General features: G+C 42.9%; 1 protein-coding gene and 1 long non-coding RNA gene across 4 annotated transcripts in view; one reads left to right on the forward strand and one right to left on the reverse strand.

Annotated features, from left to right (window-relative positions):
* Window positions 1-7,943: 7,943 nt before the first annotated feature.
* Window positions 7,944-17,854, reverse strand: LOC118569100. Its single transcript, XR_004943016.1, has 2 exons — window positions 17,083-17,854; window positions 7,944-8,386 (listed from the first exon to the last, which is right to left on the reverse strand). It is a non-coding gene; the product is annotated as an uncharacterized LOC118569100 (long non-coding RNA).
* A 23-nt stretch (window positions 17,855-17,877) lies between these two features.
* The window catches only part of Aadat (aminoadipate aminotransferase), a 41,450-nt gene continuing 39,929 nt past the window's right edge, over window positions 17,878-19,398 (forward strand). Inside the window, exons 1-2 of one of the 3 annotated variants that reach the window (XM_036166822.1) lie at window positions 17,878-18,198; window positions 18,744-18,912. In XM_036166822.1, coding sequence (XP_036022715.1) covers window positions 18,132-18,198; window positions 18,744-18,912 — 236 coding nt within the window. In that variant the 5' untranslated portion in view covers window positions 17,878-18,131. Of the gene's footprint in view, window positions 18,199-18,243; window positions 18,370-18,743; window positions 18,913-19,398 lie in introns of those variants that run through there. The other 2 variants (XM_036166821.1, XM_036166823.1) reach the window with 2 other exon arrangements.

A 19,398-nucleotide genomic window follows, 5' to 3' on the forward strand; every position in this document is an offset into this window, starting at 1 on the left:
ATCAATCCTGAGGGGGAAGCTCTGTTAATATTAGTTCTGGGAAGCTCTGTTAATATTAGTATGTGCTTACTGACATTTATTTACATATTTTTCTGATCATGTTCTTCTGATAATGTTTTTCTAAACAACCTTGCTGGGACCATTGCTCTCTTTGTTAAATTAGTGTATAAAAGTATACTAAAACTGAAGTAAAGTTGTCTGGAGCATTAGTCTACAATCTGCCCCATTCTTTCAGATCATTGGGTCCCAGGTCTCGAAGACAGATCTACATAGGTCAACAAAAGTCAACACTTCTCTTTCCAAGATACCCTAACTCTTGGGAGAACTTTTTCTCCAGAGTCTAGTTTTCTCTGTAATGAGGTTCTCTATGTAATCCAAATGCCAAACACAGTACAAAATATCTAGAGTATTCATTTACTGGAGAAACAGTTATAAAATACCTCAAGCATTCCAGAAACTAAGCAAAGCTGAATAATTCAGGTAAAGAATAAAAAGTGACTGCCATCAATGAGTTTCCAAGATATTAGAGGAAAGAGGCCCTATAGCAGGATGTTAAATGCTACACCAAGGTAGCTAGGCACGATAGTATGCCTAGAATCCAAGGATTTGGGAGGTAGAGGCAGGAGGATAAAACTTGAAAGTCACTCTCAGCTACATAACAAGTTTCTAGTCTAGAATAGTTTACATGAGACCCTATCTCTAAAGCAAAGGGGAAGAGACGGACACAAGATAAAAAATGGAAATGATGAGTTAAGACCAGAAAAGACATTCTTGAAAAGGCTAAATGAGGTAAGTGAACTTTGAGATCAATTACTATAAATGTACCCTGTGTTTCATTAAGTCACTTTACTGGGTTGTTTCCCTGCACTTAACTTCTTCTCCACCCCATATAGTCATCTAAGACTTCTTTTTACTCATTTCTAGCCCACCTACTCAAACTGCCTCCATTATGCTACAATATTTAATGTCATTCCCTACCAGCTCTGGTCTCAGACCTGTATACTCCATGCTATTAAGTAGATGGCTTCTGTAAATGCTGTAACACTATATAGGTTTCCCAATACCACTGCACAGAATCCAGCTGAACCCAAACTGAAAGCCTCATCTATCTCAAGATAAGCCCCACACAGAGCCACTCTTCAATGTGAACTTTGCTGATCACATCACAGTGTATGACAGGAGCTCCACCATCAGATTCAGTCCCCCAGGCACATGCTTTGTAGGTATGTATGTATGTATGTATTATTATTATTATTATTATTATTATTATTATTATTATGTGTTTTAATTTTATACATCAGCCATGGGTTCCCCTGTCCTCCCCCCTCCCGCCCCCACCCCCACTTTCCCCCCAGGCCCTCCCCTCCATTCCCACCTCCTCCAGGACCAAGACTCCCCTGGGGATTCATTTAAACCTGGTGGATTCAGTACAGGCAGGTCCTGTCCCCTCCTTCCAGGCTGAGCATGTGTATGCATTTATGAACAAAATGTTGACAGACAGAGTATAGTATAAAACTCTTAGAAAGAAAATAACACCCCTACAAACCTTCCAGTCAAACCTGGAAACTAACACAGTATGTTGGTGAAGCTATTTGTGATATTGCCCACACACTCAACAACTGTTGCATCAGACCCCTGATGCTCCATACAATGAAGACATTTTGTGATGGCTCAATCCTTTGCCTTGCAATTTGGATTCAATCTATTCATGTAGATTAATGCTTCATTTTCTATTACAATTTCTACTTTTGATTCCACACAAACTGACTGAGGAGACATGAACAAAATACAAAGTACCCTTTTATTGATTTTCAGTAATAAAATTCCCAATGCATATTTTTGTCTACAATGTTAAAAGCATCTCTTTTTAATAATGTATTCCAGTGTTTAGTATCTTGTCCTATTTCACCAAGCAAGCTTCCCAAAGAAGCAAATCCATCAGTCAAATACTGGCAGTCAACAAGACCAGGTCAGATCTTTTATAAAATGTTAACACCTTAAGTTGTTCTTCCAAAGGCATTGCAAAACTCTCCTAACAAGCACATGTTTTCTTCTGCTGAGGCAAATTAAATTGAGTAATTTATAAATATCTTCTGAGTAGCTTAGTTTCATCATCATGGACACAAGTCTCTTCTTGGCTTATTCCGGTTGACTATAATCGTTGTTTTCAATTGTTTCCCTTGTCACTGTTGACCACATCTACAAAGCCCTCTCCTAGGTTGAAATCTATGCTGTACCAACACTACCCCAGAGTTCTTTAAACCAGTCTTTGCTCCCTTACACTGTCACAACAGTAACTCCCCAATGGTTTTGCCTCACCCAGCCCTAGTTCTTTTTTTTTTCTATGAAAGTGCAATGGTCTAACTATCAGGCTCAGGGATATATATGCATATATGTATGTATATGTGTGTGCATATATGTAAGTATATATGTGTGTGTGTGTGTGTGTGTGTGTGTGTGTGTGTGTGTGTGTGTATTGTGGTTGTTAGTAGAAAGTCAAGGGTGGCAAATGACCTACTATTTCAAAAACACAAGAGTTTGAAAGTCATGAGTTCAGTACAGTCTTAGCAGAGCCCCCCTTGCTTCACTTGAAGATAACAATCTCATGTTTCTGTTTTCTCTTTCTGTCATAACTCTAGATACGCATTGCTGTGTACGCTGTTTCCTTTCTAACATGCTGTTCAACATTCACCCTATAGTCTGTAATATTTTAATAGATAACTTATATTTCTAGACTTCTTAATCCTTCACTTACTACCAGCAGTTTTTCTGTATGGTACAGTTAGGCTGGTTTTATATTAAGTTATCTTTATTCAAAAATTAATCCTTGGTAGACTCATGGTGAGAGACTGCTAAACACGTGTTGCTTGCAACTATGATCAGCTTCTTTCTGCTGTGAATGAGAGTGAGTGCAGACTCTTGGCTGCTCAAGTTACTGAGGACAAGCTACTTCTGTGTGCTCAGCTCTAAGCAGGACATCTAGATCACCACCCCCCTTCGAGGCTCAGGAAAACATAGAAGAGAGAATGAAAAGAATATAAAAGCCAGATGAGGAGGGGGAATGTAAAACCCTATCTTCTGAGAAATCATGAATACATAAGCAGTCGTAGCTCTATACACTAGGCTTGCACAAGACTGGGCATGTCAACATTTAGTTATGAACAAGTGAAGAGCTCATTACGCCTCTACGCCTCTGTGGGGAACTATTGGTTGTTGATGAATGCTGAGCAGAGGGGAGTCATTGGCTTCAGGGATGTAGCCACTAGTAAGTGCCCCATGCCTCCGGTGATAGCTCGACACACATGTGCATATAGAAGGCCTTCACTAAACTCAGTGGGTCACAAAACAAAAACAAAATAACAGAAAAGCACAGGAGGACCTGGAAGGAGGAGAGAGCTGAGTCAACAGAAATGCAAGGGGAATAAGTGAGTGTGGGGTAAGTCTAATCATAATGCACTGTGTGTGTGTGTGTGTGTGTGTGTGTGCACATGTACATGCACTATATATTCATTAATATATAAAACTATCACAGAATAAATCTAACTTTTTTTAAAGGAGCAAGGGAAGTACATAATTCATGTCTATATTTAGGAAATAACCATCATATGTGCAAAATTATCCACAAGTCACTATATATTCATATATATATGAATATTAAAAAGCTTCTATCTGGCGTCTAGAATGAATTTCATGCAAAAACTTATCCAGTATTTCTTCCATCTTCACTTCAAGAACAAGACACTAAATATTTATAAAATATGAGAAAGGCAAGGGTAAGCTAAAAGAAAATAATTTTGGAGTTTATGGAACCAGAAACAAGATGATCTAGAAGGTATGGAAACAGGCCTGTGGATCTGAGCAGCAAGCTCTGGCATTTCAACTCCTGGAAGACATGGTTCCAAAACCAGGAAGAAGCCAAGACTCAAAACAACCATAGGAAAGGAGGACTAGAAGTCTGAAAGTAAGACTCTTCCTGTGAAGAAAGGTTAAAAACAACTAGCACCACTTCTCCAGGATAACTATAACAAGAGGCCTCTTGCCAAAAGTGAGTAAAAAGTAAACCCAATCCCAAGAGACACATCTACAAAACAGCACCTGCACCGAAGGCACAGGGAACATTGCAAATGATCGTAAGAGCCAGAGGACCAGGAAGTCTGCTGTGATGTGTCTCCTGGAAATGTCAGAAGCTACACCCATAAAGTCTCACCAACATGACGGCCTAAATATGCGCTCATCAAGGATGACATCAATAGACATGCCAAAAAGGACAGGGAAAGGTGCATGCGGCATCAATCCTACACAAAAGAACTATGGTCCACTGTAGAAAGTCGGGAGCAGAAAAGGTGGTCTTCTCCAGGGAAGAGAATACCCATTGGTTATCTAATGCTGTCTTAGTCAGTGTTACATTGCTGTGAAGAGACACCATGACCATGGCAACTCTCATAAAGGGAAGCAATTAATTGGGACTGGCTTACAGTTTTGGAAGTTTAAATGTCCAGTGTCGTCATAGTTGAAGTACTGTGGCGTGCAGGCAGCCTGGTGCTGGAGAAGTAGCTTGACAGTTCCACATCCAGATCTGTAGTCAGCAAGAAGAGAGAGACACTGGGCCTGGCTTGAGCATCTGAAACCCCAAAGTCTACCCTTACTGATACACTCCCTCCCACAAGGACACACCTACTCCAACAAGGCCACTAATCTCTGTCAAGTAGTACCATTCCCTAATGACCGAGCACTCAAATACATGAGCCTATGGGAGCCATATATACAAATAACATTATACTACGATGGGGGGACATACATACACATAACATTATACTACTGAGCAGGTTATAGTTAGGAATATATATGCATGCAATAACAATTCATGATAAAAGGGGCATGAATTTGAAGGAGTGTAGAAAGATGTATTTGGGAGGTTTTGGAGGGAGGGAAGGGAAGGTAAAAATGTTGTACATATTATAATCTCAAAAATAAAATAGAAAGAATTGAGCTGACTGTATCACTGAGCAGCACCCAAGCCAGCCCTGGCAGTAGAAAGCACCTGTTGCATGCTGTGGAGAAGAGGCTCTTAGACTCCTGACAGTGTCTCTTCTGTGTCCCCAGGAAGCCAGAAAGGAGGGAAGAGTGCCAGGAGGAAAGACCCAAAGCTCCCCGTCTAAGATCTCAAAGATGCAGGGAAAGCAAGCGCAGTGAATAAGAGGGAAAGAAATTCGACTGCAGTGCACTCTAAGGAAAATGGAAAAGAGCGAGCAACAGAAGACAGACTTTTCAATGATCCTGTTTAAAATCTCCAAGAAATATGAAGACATATTTACTTTTTCAATTGATTTTATGCATATGAGCATTTCCCCTGCATGCGTGTGTTTGTGTACCACATGCATGACTGATGCCCACAGAGGTCAGAAGAGGGTGTTGGATCCCCTGGAATAGGAGTTAGGTGGCTGGAAGCTACCATGTGGATTCTAGGAACTGAACCCAGATCTTCAACAATAGAAGCAAGTGTGCTTAGCCTCTGAGCCATCTCTCCAGCCCCAAGTATCTACTTGTTAAAGTCAAATAATGCAGCGCAGATGAGAAAGAATCATGAATATGGAAAAGACCCATCAAATCTCCAGAAATAAAAATAAATGCTGGCTCCAGAACTTTTAGCACAGGAAAATGGAGTAAACAATTAGAAATGATAGAATAAGAAATTAATAATTTAAAAATAGAACTGCAGAAACCACCAGACAGAGTAGTAAGATAAATAAAGAAAATATGAGATTTGTTGAAAGAAACAAATAATAAATTGAAAATTTATTACTTAATTTAATACACAAAACCTGAAAAGCCATGCTGTGTACACTGCGTGTCATGAAGACTCAGGATGGACCACAAATTGTCCATCATTAACTCCTTGTCTGCCATGTCTGCTTGTAATATGAATCATTGTTCTCTATGGTGGCAACCAGCTCATGCTTGCCTGGCTGCTGAAGTCTATCTGAAAGCTAATTTCACTACTACTTGAGACTTAATAACAAGACCATAACTGTTATTTATTAAGTGGTGCAATGTTATTTATTAAGCGGCGCTGTTCACTATGGAGAAAAACCATGAGGCACAACAAAGCCCATTATAAGAGTTTATTAAGGGAACAGAGGAGGGGTGGGCATAGGCCTATGGAATGACTGTGCAGGAAGAGAAGGAAGGAATAGGTGGAACCCGCTTTTATAGCACCCCCACCACCACCGCACATGCGCATATAGGCTTATGTAGCTATGCCACTCATGAGCATAGATTACCTGATCACACAGCGCCTAGATTACGTAGGATATAAGGCCCAAGGATGACTAAGCGTCTTGCCTGGCTAGTGGACAGCACACACGCAGTCATGTAGCTGGGGTAGTGGCTAGGAATTCTAACAATAACCAGTGTAGCCCACTGACCTCCCACCTCCATTACCAGTGGAGACCACACATTATGAACCAAAACAAACTTCCTTCTCTTACTCAACCTTGAGTAGTTCAGTCAGGGTAGTGAGAAGTCATTAATAGGGATGATAAATGGTCCCGTTTTGATCTCTCTTTTTAAGTCCATTGGCAATATCATGGCACCACTTCAACCGGTTGTTTTCGTGATTTCAAGGAAATGCTACAGATTCAACCCAGGGTCTCGTATTGTGTATTCCAGGTCAATATGCTATCACTGAGCTGTATCTCCAGCCCTACCTATGCTAGTTAAGAGCTAAAAACCTAAATTAAGCTAGATCCCCAGCACTACCTTCACTATTTTTTTTCTTTTTAACCTTTTTGGTAACAATCTACTTTTCACAAGCACTGAGCACAGGGGGGAAATGTCTCTTATACTGAAAACCATGAGGAAATGGTTCTCTGTTGTAACTCTCCATTTCTTCTCTTAGTCTGAGACAGAACTCACTCTGTTAATATTTCTCTGTTGAGGTAGATGTGGGGGAGGAGGGGCTCACTTTGGGTTCCATGTGCGTTAACCAGACATTGGTTGATTACTCTAATTAAACTGCATCATTAGTGGAACATCTTCTCCTCCTTTGGGGGCAATGCATGTTAATATAGTTCAGACCATATCTGTCCCCTGTGGAGGGACCCCAAAACAGCTTGACCACACAGCTGCCATGACAGGCTTAGAGGCCCAGACACAGCTTCCGTGACAGGCTTACTGGCAGGCAACACCCAGATCCAGGAAAAGCCATAAGCTGACCCTAGTCAGGGAGGGCCGGCATCCAAGGGGAACTACCTGACATCCCAAACATTCCAACCATTATATAAGATAGCCAGATGTCCCTGAGTCTAGCACACACCTATTTTTGTTATACAGGTACCCCTAGACAAATGTCAGCCAATCAGGGTCCTGAACCCTGGAAATACCCTCACCCAACCTCTGCTATGATTTAATTAAAAAAAAAAATCCTGCCTGGGCTCTGGGCTCTCTGCTCTCTCCATTGTGTTGAACAGACAGGGAAACCAAACCCCAGAGCTTGAAAATAAAGGCTCTTTGCTTTTACATACAGGATTCGGTCTCTGTGGTAGTCTTTTGGGGGTCCCTGTGATCTGGGCATAACATCATCCAAAGACCCATGTACTGAACCTCAAGTTAGTACTATTGGGAGGTAACAGGGCCTCAAGGAGGTATAGCCTCATTGGATGTCTTTGAGTCTTAAGAGTCAGGACCTGAAGTGGATAGTTGAGCCCTAACCTCATTCTCTATTTTCCTCCTTGAAGGTGAGTGGTTTCCCTCAGCTCCATACTCCTGCCATAGTGTCAGCATTATATAAAGCAAAGAGGTGAATCCATCATGGACTAAAATCTAAACTGAGCTGAAATTAACCTTTTCCATAAGACTATTACCTCAAGTGCTTATTAGGGTAACAAAGAGCAGATTAACATGCATGTGAATCACAGTTTGTGGTCAAAGCTGTTTCAATTTGGTGTGATCATGATAATCATAATATCTTTATTATAATGATCCAAGAGTAAAGTCAGTTAAGAGTTGAATGGTCCAAGGTCAATGTCTGCTGAAGACCCTGGAGTTGTTTTGTTTCTGGTGTTACCTGGTTCTTAGCCTATCTTTCACCAGAATTTCTTGTTAGTGGTCCTCCATGTACTTCCTATAGGTCTTCTTTTTGTTCCTATCAGGGATGTGTCTGAATGAAAGTCAAAACCTCCAATGAAGTTCCACTTAAGTGGGATTCCCTACTTTTCATTTTATGTGCAGAACTAAGAGAGGAATCCAGATGTAGGCGGGAGTTTTCCATCTGCTTTGGAGATCCATTCTTTTCTCTCCTTCCTGCTCTGTCCAAGGCCATAGCGCTCATCGCCTTAGCAGCCTCTTATGTACCTCGGCTTCCAAGTAGACACATTCATAGTGAGCCCTGGGAAAAAAGTGAAGACAAAGGAGAGTGAGATTCAGCGTCTAGTCCTTGCACTTCCTCTCGTTAGGCAGCTCCAATTCTAGGTCAGAACCTCTGCCAAGCAGTTCTTTCCACATACCCTTCTCATTTCAGTAGATCCTACTGGGGTGCAGTTTGGAGTACTGAGCCTTCTTAGTAATTTCTTCATACCTAAGCCATGCCTTTATGAATACTGCTGTTATTTGAATGTTTCTTCTTCTTCCCCCAGGATCCCACCTGATAGAGCAAAGATCTATCAATCTTCTATCTGCAAGAATGTACTTCCATTACAATTACTGCACAATTTCAATAACCTGTGACTGAGTCCAAAAGGGCACATGCAAAGAAAGGTTAGCCAAGGAGTGGTAAGACCCAGACATCTTCGACTATCCCCTTATTTGGACCAGTTTTCTATTCTCTGCAGGATAAAGCCCTGGGAATTACTTGACACACTTTGCCAGGTTCATGATGGAATTCTCTTCTTGCTAGAAAAGAATAAAGGGGGTGGTGGTGGTGAAGCCAACATTGACTAGACTTCAGTGTCTGAGAAGGCACAGTGAGGACTGCTGTCACATACAACACCAACTCATATGACAGGCACAGATGACCCGCATGGATTGATGCTGTGCACTGAAAAATGGTTTGGAGCACATTCCATTCTTCTTCATTTTGTTTTTTTCTCTTTATACCACATTATTTAATATTAAAAGCAGATGATATGGGCAGCAGTTGATGTCATAAACAACAAAAAATAGCTCATGGCTCATTCCAGGATTTATTGCTTTTCTTTCTTTTTTTTCCCCCTCCTTGTTTTAATCTGATGCCCACATCTTTCCTGACACCTCAGGCCATGCACCTGAGCCATTTTCCAAGTTACATGGTCAGAAATGACATGCCAACTTGTCATTAAGGGTAGCTGCCAAGTCATCAGGAGGATGTAGGTGTGTGGACATGTTCCAAGCATTTTGACAGAGGCCATAATACACAGTAAGTTGCATTTAGTTGGTTTTATTCTCTTACATGTATGTGTCACCCTCTACTCAAGAGTTATTTTCAGAAATCAAAAGACTTGAATTTATACTGCTGTGGGACTTTTCCAGAGGAGATGTGAACAGACATCTATTTACCTCAGATAGTACACTAATGACAGTTTAAAGAAACTATTATACCCAAGTCCATGAATTAATGAGCTTATTGGGATCACTTTCAGGAAAATAGGTGGTTACTCTCAGAAACATGGATGGCTCAGAGGCAGCTACATCACCAAACTGTGCACCTGAGCAGAAGTGATAAATCACAAAAGCTGCATCCCTGGAACATCTACCTCTTAGACAGCCCCATCTGAAAGCTTCCTGTTTTCAACGGCTGTTTACTTCCTGAATAATAATTATGAGTCATATTTTCAGACTTGGACATATGTATCTTTATCTTCCTGAGTCCTATGACCTTCCCTCAGCCCTTCTCAGTCTGTGTGAGGCCACAAGGCACCATTTCCTTTTGTTCTCATTCAATCTAAACTTTCAATAGCAAATGCTTGCTGGTGGCTGGGAAGAGATGTTCATCCCTAGAGACACCCATGGCCGTGTTTCTCCTCCCCTTCTCTCTGCCACTGTACTGTTACTTTTCAAAACTGTCAAGAAGGTTAAGGGAGGTGTGTATAGCTTCCAGCCTCAAGGGAGATGTGGAGAGTACAGAAAGGATCTGCCCATGAGAAAGTACCAGTGGCAGGAGGTCCAGTTTATGGGATGAGTAGGACTGGGGCTTCACTTGACTCTTGGGGACAAACTGCAGGGTGCCTCTGAGCCCTAAAGTCTAAATTCGCATGTGACTTTAAAGCTTGCTGTCTGCCATCTTTGGAGTCACAAGGGGTGATAGGATAGACCAAGCTATTGGCATCTCTTCCTCTTCGGGGCACTGCTATGTGGCTCAAACTTCATACTATCTAAAAAACACAATATTGATGATAGAATTCCTCAGTAGATGCTTTGTGCTGCCATGTGGTTGGTCACCTTGGTGATTAACCTGATGCTTCACTGCTCTAAGGAATTTTAGAATGCTGTGGGGGCTGACGTTAGGCAATACGAACATTGTCATTGTCCCATTTGTGAAAATCATTGCTTTGGGCCCTGGAATCCTAATCCCAGAATCATTTGCTACACTAATTGGTTGGGTGCCCAGGAGGTTTGGCTGGTTTTAAAGTATAAGAAGAGTCAAAACCTCTGCTAAATTACACTGGGTCTGGGCTGTCAGCAGTCAGTGCTATCACACTCTTATTTATCAGAAGTGAAATACAAAATCACTCTTGTTCCATGAACAGAACATGTATCATCGTCACAATTGCAGGTCATTGCACTGGCTCCTCCTGGATGGGAATACTTTCTACCTCACACCTCTCCATGCCAAAGCCTGGCAGCAATATTGAAGAATTCAATAGATTTAGGACTGTGCACAGCATTTATATCAAGGGCCACAGCAAAAGAAATGATAGCATGTGTGCAGCAACACGCCAGTGTGGTTTAGACTTTGTTTTACATGCTTCATTTTCGTCTTTCTTATGAGCAAAGCCTATTTCAGTCTGCTGTAGAGCTGTGGGAAACAGTAGTGGGATGTGTCCCTAGGCAGTCTTCTCTGTGGTCCTGTCAGGGTGCTTTGCAATGTCTGGCTGGTTGAAAGGTAGTCACTGTTAGTACCATGCTCACTTTTCCTATGAGTGCTGCTGCTCCAAGGTTACATTTTACGGAAACAGAGGACTTTGGAAGGATGTATGCATTTTGTATTTTTGGGGCTGGAGTATCAGCATTGTGTAAAGCTTTTTCTGACATCTAACTGTTCATTGGAAGGCCAGCAGGTGGACAAAAGAGGAAGTCAGCTGAGGAGAGGTGATTGTCATTGTTGTTGTTTTGTTTGTTTTAATGCAAACAAATAATAAATGTTGTTAGGAAGAGCCACATGACTGATTTCCACATAGACAAGACAAGGAAACTGGTTCCAATCGAGTATAAAAACTGTTTTGATGACCCATTAATGGAGGGAGATCTTTGATGGGTGACTAAAACACACATCTACATTCTTGTAGCATTATATCCAGGGATGCTGGTTTGATCAGAGTATTGACATAGTGGTGTATAATGTAGGAAAAAATATGCACTCCATATGTAAAGAAGTCACCAGGCAAACTTCTAACTTGTAATTTATTATTAAATTATACTAGGCTAGCAAGATGATTATCTGAGTAAAAGTGCCTGCTACCAAACCTGATGAGCAGAATTCTATCTCTGGGACCCATATGGTAGAAGGAGAGAACCAACTTCTAAAAGTTGTCCTCTTACCTCCACATGCATACTGTGGCACTTCATACACACACACACACACACACACACACACACACACACACACACATCATATATCACAAAAATAAATAAATGAAAAATTCAAATTATGTTGTAATAACAATTAAGTGCAAAAATAAATACACCACATAGGAGAGGAAAGAGGTCAACAACTTACCTTACAGATTAAATTTAAAAGATGTCTGTATCCTTGGCTACACAAAGCATCAGTGTTGATGCCAAATGTTTAAAAGGTCACTTTATTGCTGTGGATATTGCTGTGATTGGTTAATAAATAAAATGCTGATTGGCCAGTAGCCAGGCAGGAAGTATAGGCAGGACAAGGAGAGAAGAGAATTCTGGGAAGTGGAAGGCTGAGGCAGAGAGACGCTGCCAGCCACTGCCATGACAAGGGAGATGTAAGGTACCGGTAAGCCACGAGCTATGTGACAAGGTATAATAGAAATAGGTTAATTTAAGATATAAGAACAACTGGGCGATGGTGGCACATGCCTTTAATCCCAGCACTCGGGAGGCAGAGCCAGGCATATCTCTGTGAGTTCGAGGCCAGCCTGGACTACAGAGCGAGATCCAGGAAAAGCACAAAGCTACACAGAGAAACCCTGTCTCAAAAAACAAAACAAAACAAAAAAAGATATAAGAACAGTTAGCAAGAAGCCTGCCACAGCCATACAGTTTATAAGTAACACAAGTCTCTATGTGTTTACTCAGTTGGGTCTGAGCGGCTGTGGGACTGGCGGGTGAGAGAGATTTGTCCTGACCGTGGGCCAGGCAAGACCAGGAAAACTTCATTATTTGTAACCAAAACTTATTCACATTGATATTTCTCAGCTCTTACATCCCCAATCCTTCTTAGCTCAACATGCTTCTGACTATCTCCACTTAAAATCCTTGCTAGTACAGGTGAGATGGCTCAGCAGGTAAAGAGATCAGCCAGCAAGCCTGACAACCTGAGTTCGGTTCCCGGGGCACACATGGTAGTGTCTTCTCACCTCCACCTACTTTATGGCACATATATGTATGCACACACTCAGAGAGAGAGAGAGAGAGAGACTAAGTGAGTGTAAACAAAACCCTTAATGTTTTTTGAAGGGCTAAAAGAGATTTCAGGATCTCCATAGTAATTGTGTAATGCCACAATAAAGTTGAAATTATTCAGAATGAGAAGGCACATAAAATACATGGCATAGTTTCATGATGTAAACAAAGACAATGAATTGAACACTGTGATAAGCCAGGCATTTAAATTAGCTAGCAAGGGTCTGAGAACACCTACATCAACTGGGTTAAACAAACTATTGCAACACATCAGAAGAACAGAGTGAATGGAAGGATGGTCCCAAGAGAAAACTGGAGATTCTTATAAAGGAACAAGGAAAGTATAGAACTAAAAATATAATGTCTGAAATTTAAAAGGCAGCCTTTCTGCTGACACTTCCTTTCCCAGAAGTTCTGTTTTGTTTTCTTTCTAGTGTTTCTGGGAACCCATTTTAGCTATGTGCCTACTCGATCCTGGAGAGTTTCAAGGCCTGAATCAACCACTGATGTCAAGTACCATCTCTGTGACTTGGTTCGCAGGTGAACCCCTCTCTCCCTCACTTGCCTGATATGGACTAACTTGGATTCCCTTCAATTATGGTTTTCAAGCTAAATGTATTCTTTGCTTCAAAAGATAGACTCTGACTCCCATTCGTGTGGACTGGACTTAGCAAACCATTTCCAGTGAACAAAACGCAGCAGAAGTGGGGACAATTGGCTTTTGAAAGCTGACATAGTGAGGCCTTCTTTTTAAGTTACTCAGAGGAAATCAAGTCATCTGCCCCAGAGACAAAAGCATCCAGGCTCCCAGCCAACAAGAGATCGTGGGCTGATAACCCACTTATTCCTGATAAAACCAGCATACTGAAAAGCAGATATGTTATCATCTTAACTCCTGTTACCTCTGAATGCATATCTTCCCTGAAGATAGAGTTTTGTATACACAGGCAATGAGGAAAACTGCTAAGGTAAGGTAAGGACAGGAAACCCTGGCACCAACACCAGAGTTACAGTCAATCATTAGTCAACAAAAACAAGTTGGAAAGCAAGCCAGCAGAACACGGAAGAAGATAAACAGATGATCTTCCTGGGATTTTTGCTTTTTTTTTTTTTCTTCAGAGAGAGCCAACCTTCTTTTGTACTTTTAACTTTGCAAACCTGTGAAATGATAAGAATCTGCTACCCTATTTGGACTCCTTTGTTGCAATTGCTGTAAACTAATACAGCACTTGAACGAGCCACTTTGGAAGCTGCTCTTCCAGGCCCACTCCGTCTTCCCAGTGGAGTCAGCCCACACCATTATCTTGACCACACCATTATCTTCATGGGGTCAACAACAGCAGAGCCACCACCTAAGAAGCTCCCGGATTCCAGCACCAACATATTTATGAAATAAGCATTTGATGTTTGGGCCAAGACTGAAGAGGCACTAAGGGGAGATTTATTCATAGTTCCAGTCCATCTGGACACTATTGTGAGCTCCATTTGCACCAAAGGAAGGAAGAACAGTTTCCATTCCTACAGGAAGGCGGAAACGCTCACAAACTGCTTAGATGCAAAGAGTCAATGGTCTTGGAGACCTGAGATAAGTAAGCTGGATCCAGCTCGGAGATACCATTGCAGGGTAGCTTCTTCTGTCCTGACCATCTTTTTCTATATTGACACAATCTTAAAGACTACTAAAAGTGTGCACAGCTTGGACATAATGAGAAGCAGTTTCTTGTGCATTCTGTAGAAACTCCTGGAAACAGAACTTAAAACACACAGCAAATATGAATTCCCCTTCATAACACCCTGACCCTGACAAACACAGTTTCATCTTGGTGTCAACAACCCTTAAACCCTGGCCCCACTCTGACTCTGTTGAATAGGGATTTTAAGGAGGTAAACTAGGGTCCTGAGGATAGGCCTGATACGATATAACCAATATCCTTAAACGAGGAGAGATACCAGCTGTGTAGATATCCCCAAAGAAGTTGCAAGATGCATGGGGGGGGGGGGGACACGAACGGACGGACATCCACACACTGAAGAGAATGGCCTCTAAAGAAAGCAGGCTAGCTAACACATTGACCTTGGCCTGACAGCCTCTCTACTGGGAGAAAATAACTCCCACTAAGTGAGCTGCTCAGGAGTATTTTATCATGAAAGCCTTAGCAGGCACATTTGATTGTTATGTTTGGGAATAACTTGTCAAAAATAGGTAATATACTTTTTGTTCATTATCCTCCCAGTAAATAGAGCCATTTTTCATTTCACAAGCCAAGGTCAACAACTTAGCCTCAAAGTATGCAGATTAGATAAATGAGAAAAGTTTATCCAAACACAATCATGTGTCTTAGTTGTGCTTTGCTCTACTCTGTGGTGCTGAGGACTAAACCCAGGATGTTGTACATGCTAGGCAAGTACTCTACCACTATGCTATATCTCGAGTCCCAAATGTGGTGTTTGGTTATCTCCCTAATTAAGGGACAAGAACCTGATAAGTGAAAAACAGGCCCTTCTTTGTCCTCTAAGTTTTAAGATAAGTTTGTGGAAAATGACAATTAGGCTGTGTGTGACCCTGTTTGATTTTAGACTGCAACTATGACCAAGATAAATAAAAGAAATATGTTTCCAACCCAGCTGTGAATGTCTGCCTGTTAAAAATCATCGTTTCCCTCTTTCTCCTTTCTTTAACAGAGCCTCCACCTCTGCCAGACACCTGCCTCATATGAAATTGCTCACCTCTCCTGCTCTTCCAGAACACTGAATAGTCTCCACTATCCTTTAAAATTCCTTACATGTCTTTGCAGAGAGTAAGGGATTCAATAAATGTTTGGATAAAGGATCTGGTCCCTCAGCTCTAGCCTCTGGCAATCCTAAACTAAGTCTTTAAGGACTCAGCCCTAAAACATGAGCTTTGCTCCTTCATCTCGCTCCCTCGAGAGAACCGCTCCTGCCGCTCCTGACAGAGCCAGAGCCTGGCCTCTCTGACGGTCAATTTTGCCTTCAACTTGTGACTTCAGATTGACAGCTAAGCTCTTCTCTGCTTAACTCCTGACAGTCTGTGGTGGTTTGAATGTGAAATCTCTCCCACAAGCTCACGGGTTTGCATACACAGTGAGGCTGCTCAGGAAGGTTCTAAAATCTTTAGATGAGGAGCCTGGCTGGAGAAAGTGGCGCACTAGGGGGAGACCTTAAGGTTTGACTTCCTGGTCCCAGTTCCTCCCTCCGTAAGTAGGCTTTCTGCTTTCTGACTGTAGAGGTCATGGGATTAGACACCTACTCTCCTGCCTCTGAGCTTCTCTGCCAATATGACCATATCTCATTAAACTGTGAGCCAGAATAGCCCTTGTTGTCCCTTAAGTTGCTTCTTCACGGGTATTTGGTTACCTCAACAAGAAAAAAATAATATGCAGCCGCTTTCCATGGACTGTGGCTCTAGTCTGTCTACCTTGCATCTCTATAGCCATAACCCCCAGCACACATTACCTTCTCTGATGGGCCACTTTGTGTTCCTACCTGGCTTGAATTATTGTCACCCAGCATATAACCAGTCCGTATCTCAATTATTTTGTCTGTCTAATTCCAGGTTGTGGTGGTTTGAGTGGGAAAGAGCTCACATGTTTGAATACTTGGTCCCCAGCTGCTGGGACAGGTTTGGGAAGGATATGGAGGTATGGCCTTGTTGGAGAAGACGTGTCACTGACTGACACCATTCCCAGTTAGCTCTCCCTATCCCTTGCCTGTGGATCAAAACGTGAACTCTCAACTACAGCTTCAGCAACACTGCCCCGCCCCCTGCTATGGTGGTCAAGGACTCTAACCCTCTGGAACTGGGAGCCCTGAAATCAAATGCTTTCTTTTATAAGTTGCCTTGGGCCCGGTGTCTCTATCACGACAGTATAAAATTAATTAAAACACAGGAAAAGCCGTATGGAGAATGCAGCAAGCTACTGGGAGATAAGGAGTCCTCATCTCGTGATTTGTTGGTCTTGGACGCTATACACTGTGTTCTCTGTGTTCTCTCTTCAGAGTGTGTGAGTACAGTCAGAAGTTGGACTCCGATGCTGAGAAGTCAAGCTACTGCAGTATGTGCTCCCTTTAACCTTGGAATGATTATCATCTCCAAAGCCCATCTCACCCACCCCAGCTCAGCCTCTTGGGTGAAGGATCTCACTTGCCAAGCTGTTTTTAGCTACCATGGTCAACTAGAGATGACACCTCCAAACCATGGGCTGCCTTGTTTCCCAGAGACAAGCTTTAACCCTGAATTTCCAGCTGTTCTTTCATCATTTTGTAACTCACTTTCTGTGCGGCCCAGGGCACCTCGACTGCCAAGTAGTCCCGGTGGGATTTGTTCACTGTATCCTTCTCCTTTAAATGATTGTGAACCTAAGACGGTTTCTCTTTGTAAGGCCGGCGGCGGCGGCCAGGCAGTTCATGAGCTCCTACTTGAATGTCGCTTTATTTCTGCCATGGGCAACACACTTCCAATCGCGGGGTTCTTACAGGGTGAGAGCGCTGGAACTCAGCGGGAGACTGAGAATCCAGGAGACTTCAGGAGACTTCAGAATGCATCTTTGAATTTGGGGCCAACTCTCCCCACTCACTCTTCCGGGCTCATATACTGGAATTCATCTGATTCCCCTTGAAGACTGGCCAGAGAGTGCCAAGAGTTTAATTAAAGAGAGGAGAGAGGGAGAGAGAGAGAGAAAGAGAGAGAGAGGGAGAGGGAGAGGGAGAGGGAGAGAGAATTTAGCACAGCCTTGGTACTGAGATACCAGGCTGAGCGCCTCTTACAGTAGCCGCTGCTATGGAACAAAGCCACCACCAGATGGCACCGAAGGACCAGGATCCTGAGATCAGGTCCGGTGCGAGGGGCTCATTCCAAAAACCTGGCAAGCTACACCTTGTCCAACGGCGACTCTGAGTTGCATGACTCCGCGCTGCAAGGTCAAGAGTCCACGCTGCCTTCGTGTAGATTCCGGCACTAATCCCTGTGGCGTTTGTGCATCACTGCGGGGCCTTGGCCTTTCTCATCCCGACACGCCCATTCTGGCGGGTGCGCAGCTGTAGGGCCACGCCCTGCGGTCGGCTGCCATAGGCCGGGGCACGGGGTGGGAGAGGGCGTGGCCTACTGCAAGCTACCCGGGTCAGCCACGGTGCCCATCCCCTCTGCAGATGGACTTTGCCCCTGCTGCTGCCTGGCCCGGGCCTATTTAGATCGCAGACACCCGAGGAAGCCCCATAGCCAAGCAGGTTGGTGGTGTTCTGCAGCATTCCGCAGACTGCTGCCTCCGTGAGCTGCGGAGTGACCAGCTTTCCTAGTCCTGTGCCAGGCGACCAGCAGAGACATGAATTACTCCCGGTTCCTCACGGCAACCAGCCTTGCCAGAAAGCCTTCCCCCATCAGAGCAACAGGTGAAAACCAAAGCCAGAGCCTCCCCCTGGTGTGCAGTTGTGGAGTTTTCTTCTCAGAAGCTCCGCACGGTTGCACCCATTCGTTCAAGTGTGAAGACAATCTGTGAGCATTAACTGAAGGAGGAATACAGAACTTTTGTTCACTAGCAACTTGGGCTGAGAGGCAAGGCAGTGAGTACTTTCACTGGGGTGTTGGAGGAGCTGAAATAGCGAGAATGTTCCTCTCTTGGTTCTGGAGGCTGGGAAGTCCCAAAGAGGGCAATTGCCGATGAGGATGCTTGTTGCTGCAGCTCGGCCTCTTTCGTGAGAACACCAATTCCATTTCTGAGGGCAGAGTTATCATGATCTAATCTCATCTTTAATATATCATATCGGGTACTAGATTCTAATATAAGAATTGGTCAGAGACACCCATATTCAGGCCACAGCACATTCTGTCACTAGAAGCTGTAAAACATGAATGTTGACTATAATGCATACAGAATTGTCCGTTTATAATACGCTTCAGTAGACATATGTTTTCTTCTTTTTCATGTTTATCATAGTTGAGATAATGAGCAGGGCACCAAAAACTCTCATTTCTCTGGCTCCTGGAAGTCCAAACCCGAGCGTGTTCCCATTTAAGGAGGCTACTTTCACTGTGGAAAATGGAAACACCATCCAATTTGAAGAAAATGTGCTCCAAAGAGCCCTCCAGTACTCTCCAAGCTATGGGTAAGCTCTCAAGAGATGATAGAATTCTATTGGCTTATTTTCATATTCCATTGGTAAAGTGACTTTTTTGTTAATGGGGAATACAATGACTGAGGAAATTTGGAGAACAAATTTTCAAATGCTAAAAGCAAAATCTAAATGTTTCACACTCCCCAGTGACTAGCTTTCAATCTTCAATGAATGGGAAAGCCAGAGAGAGAAAAAAAAAATCTAGAAGAAAGTACTATTTGATTGAGCTGAGTATGAATGTGAGAAATCCACGGAGCCCATTAATGAGCAAAGGAATTTATTTGTGGGTTAACTCACTACCATGGGAGATTAATTGTAGGGTTAGAGAAAGCTGGGAAAGCTGAGCTACGTCCCACACTGATTTGCCTGGTCCAAGATCTCAGCATCCAATACCACAAGGAGATGAAGAGAGAGAGCCACCTATGTGCATCCCAGGTCTTAAGGGTCCCAAGTGGCCATGCCCCAGAGACCTGTACT

This window comes from Onychomys torridus, chromosome 17 (genome assembly GCF_903995425.1).
Source record: "Onychomys torridus chromosome 17, mOncTor1.1, whole genome shotgun sequence".
Classification (NCBI taxonomy): domain Eukaryota; kingdom Metazoa; phylum Chordata; class Mammalia; order Rodentia; family Cricetidae; genus Onychomys; species Onychomys torridus.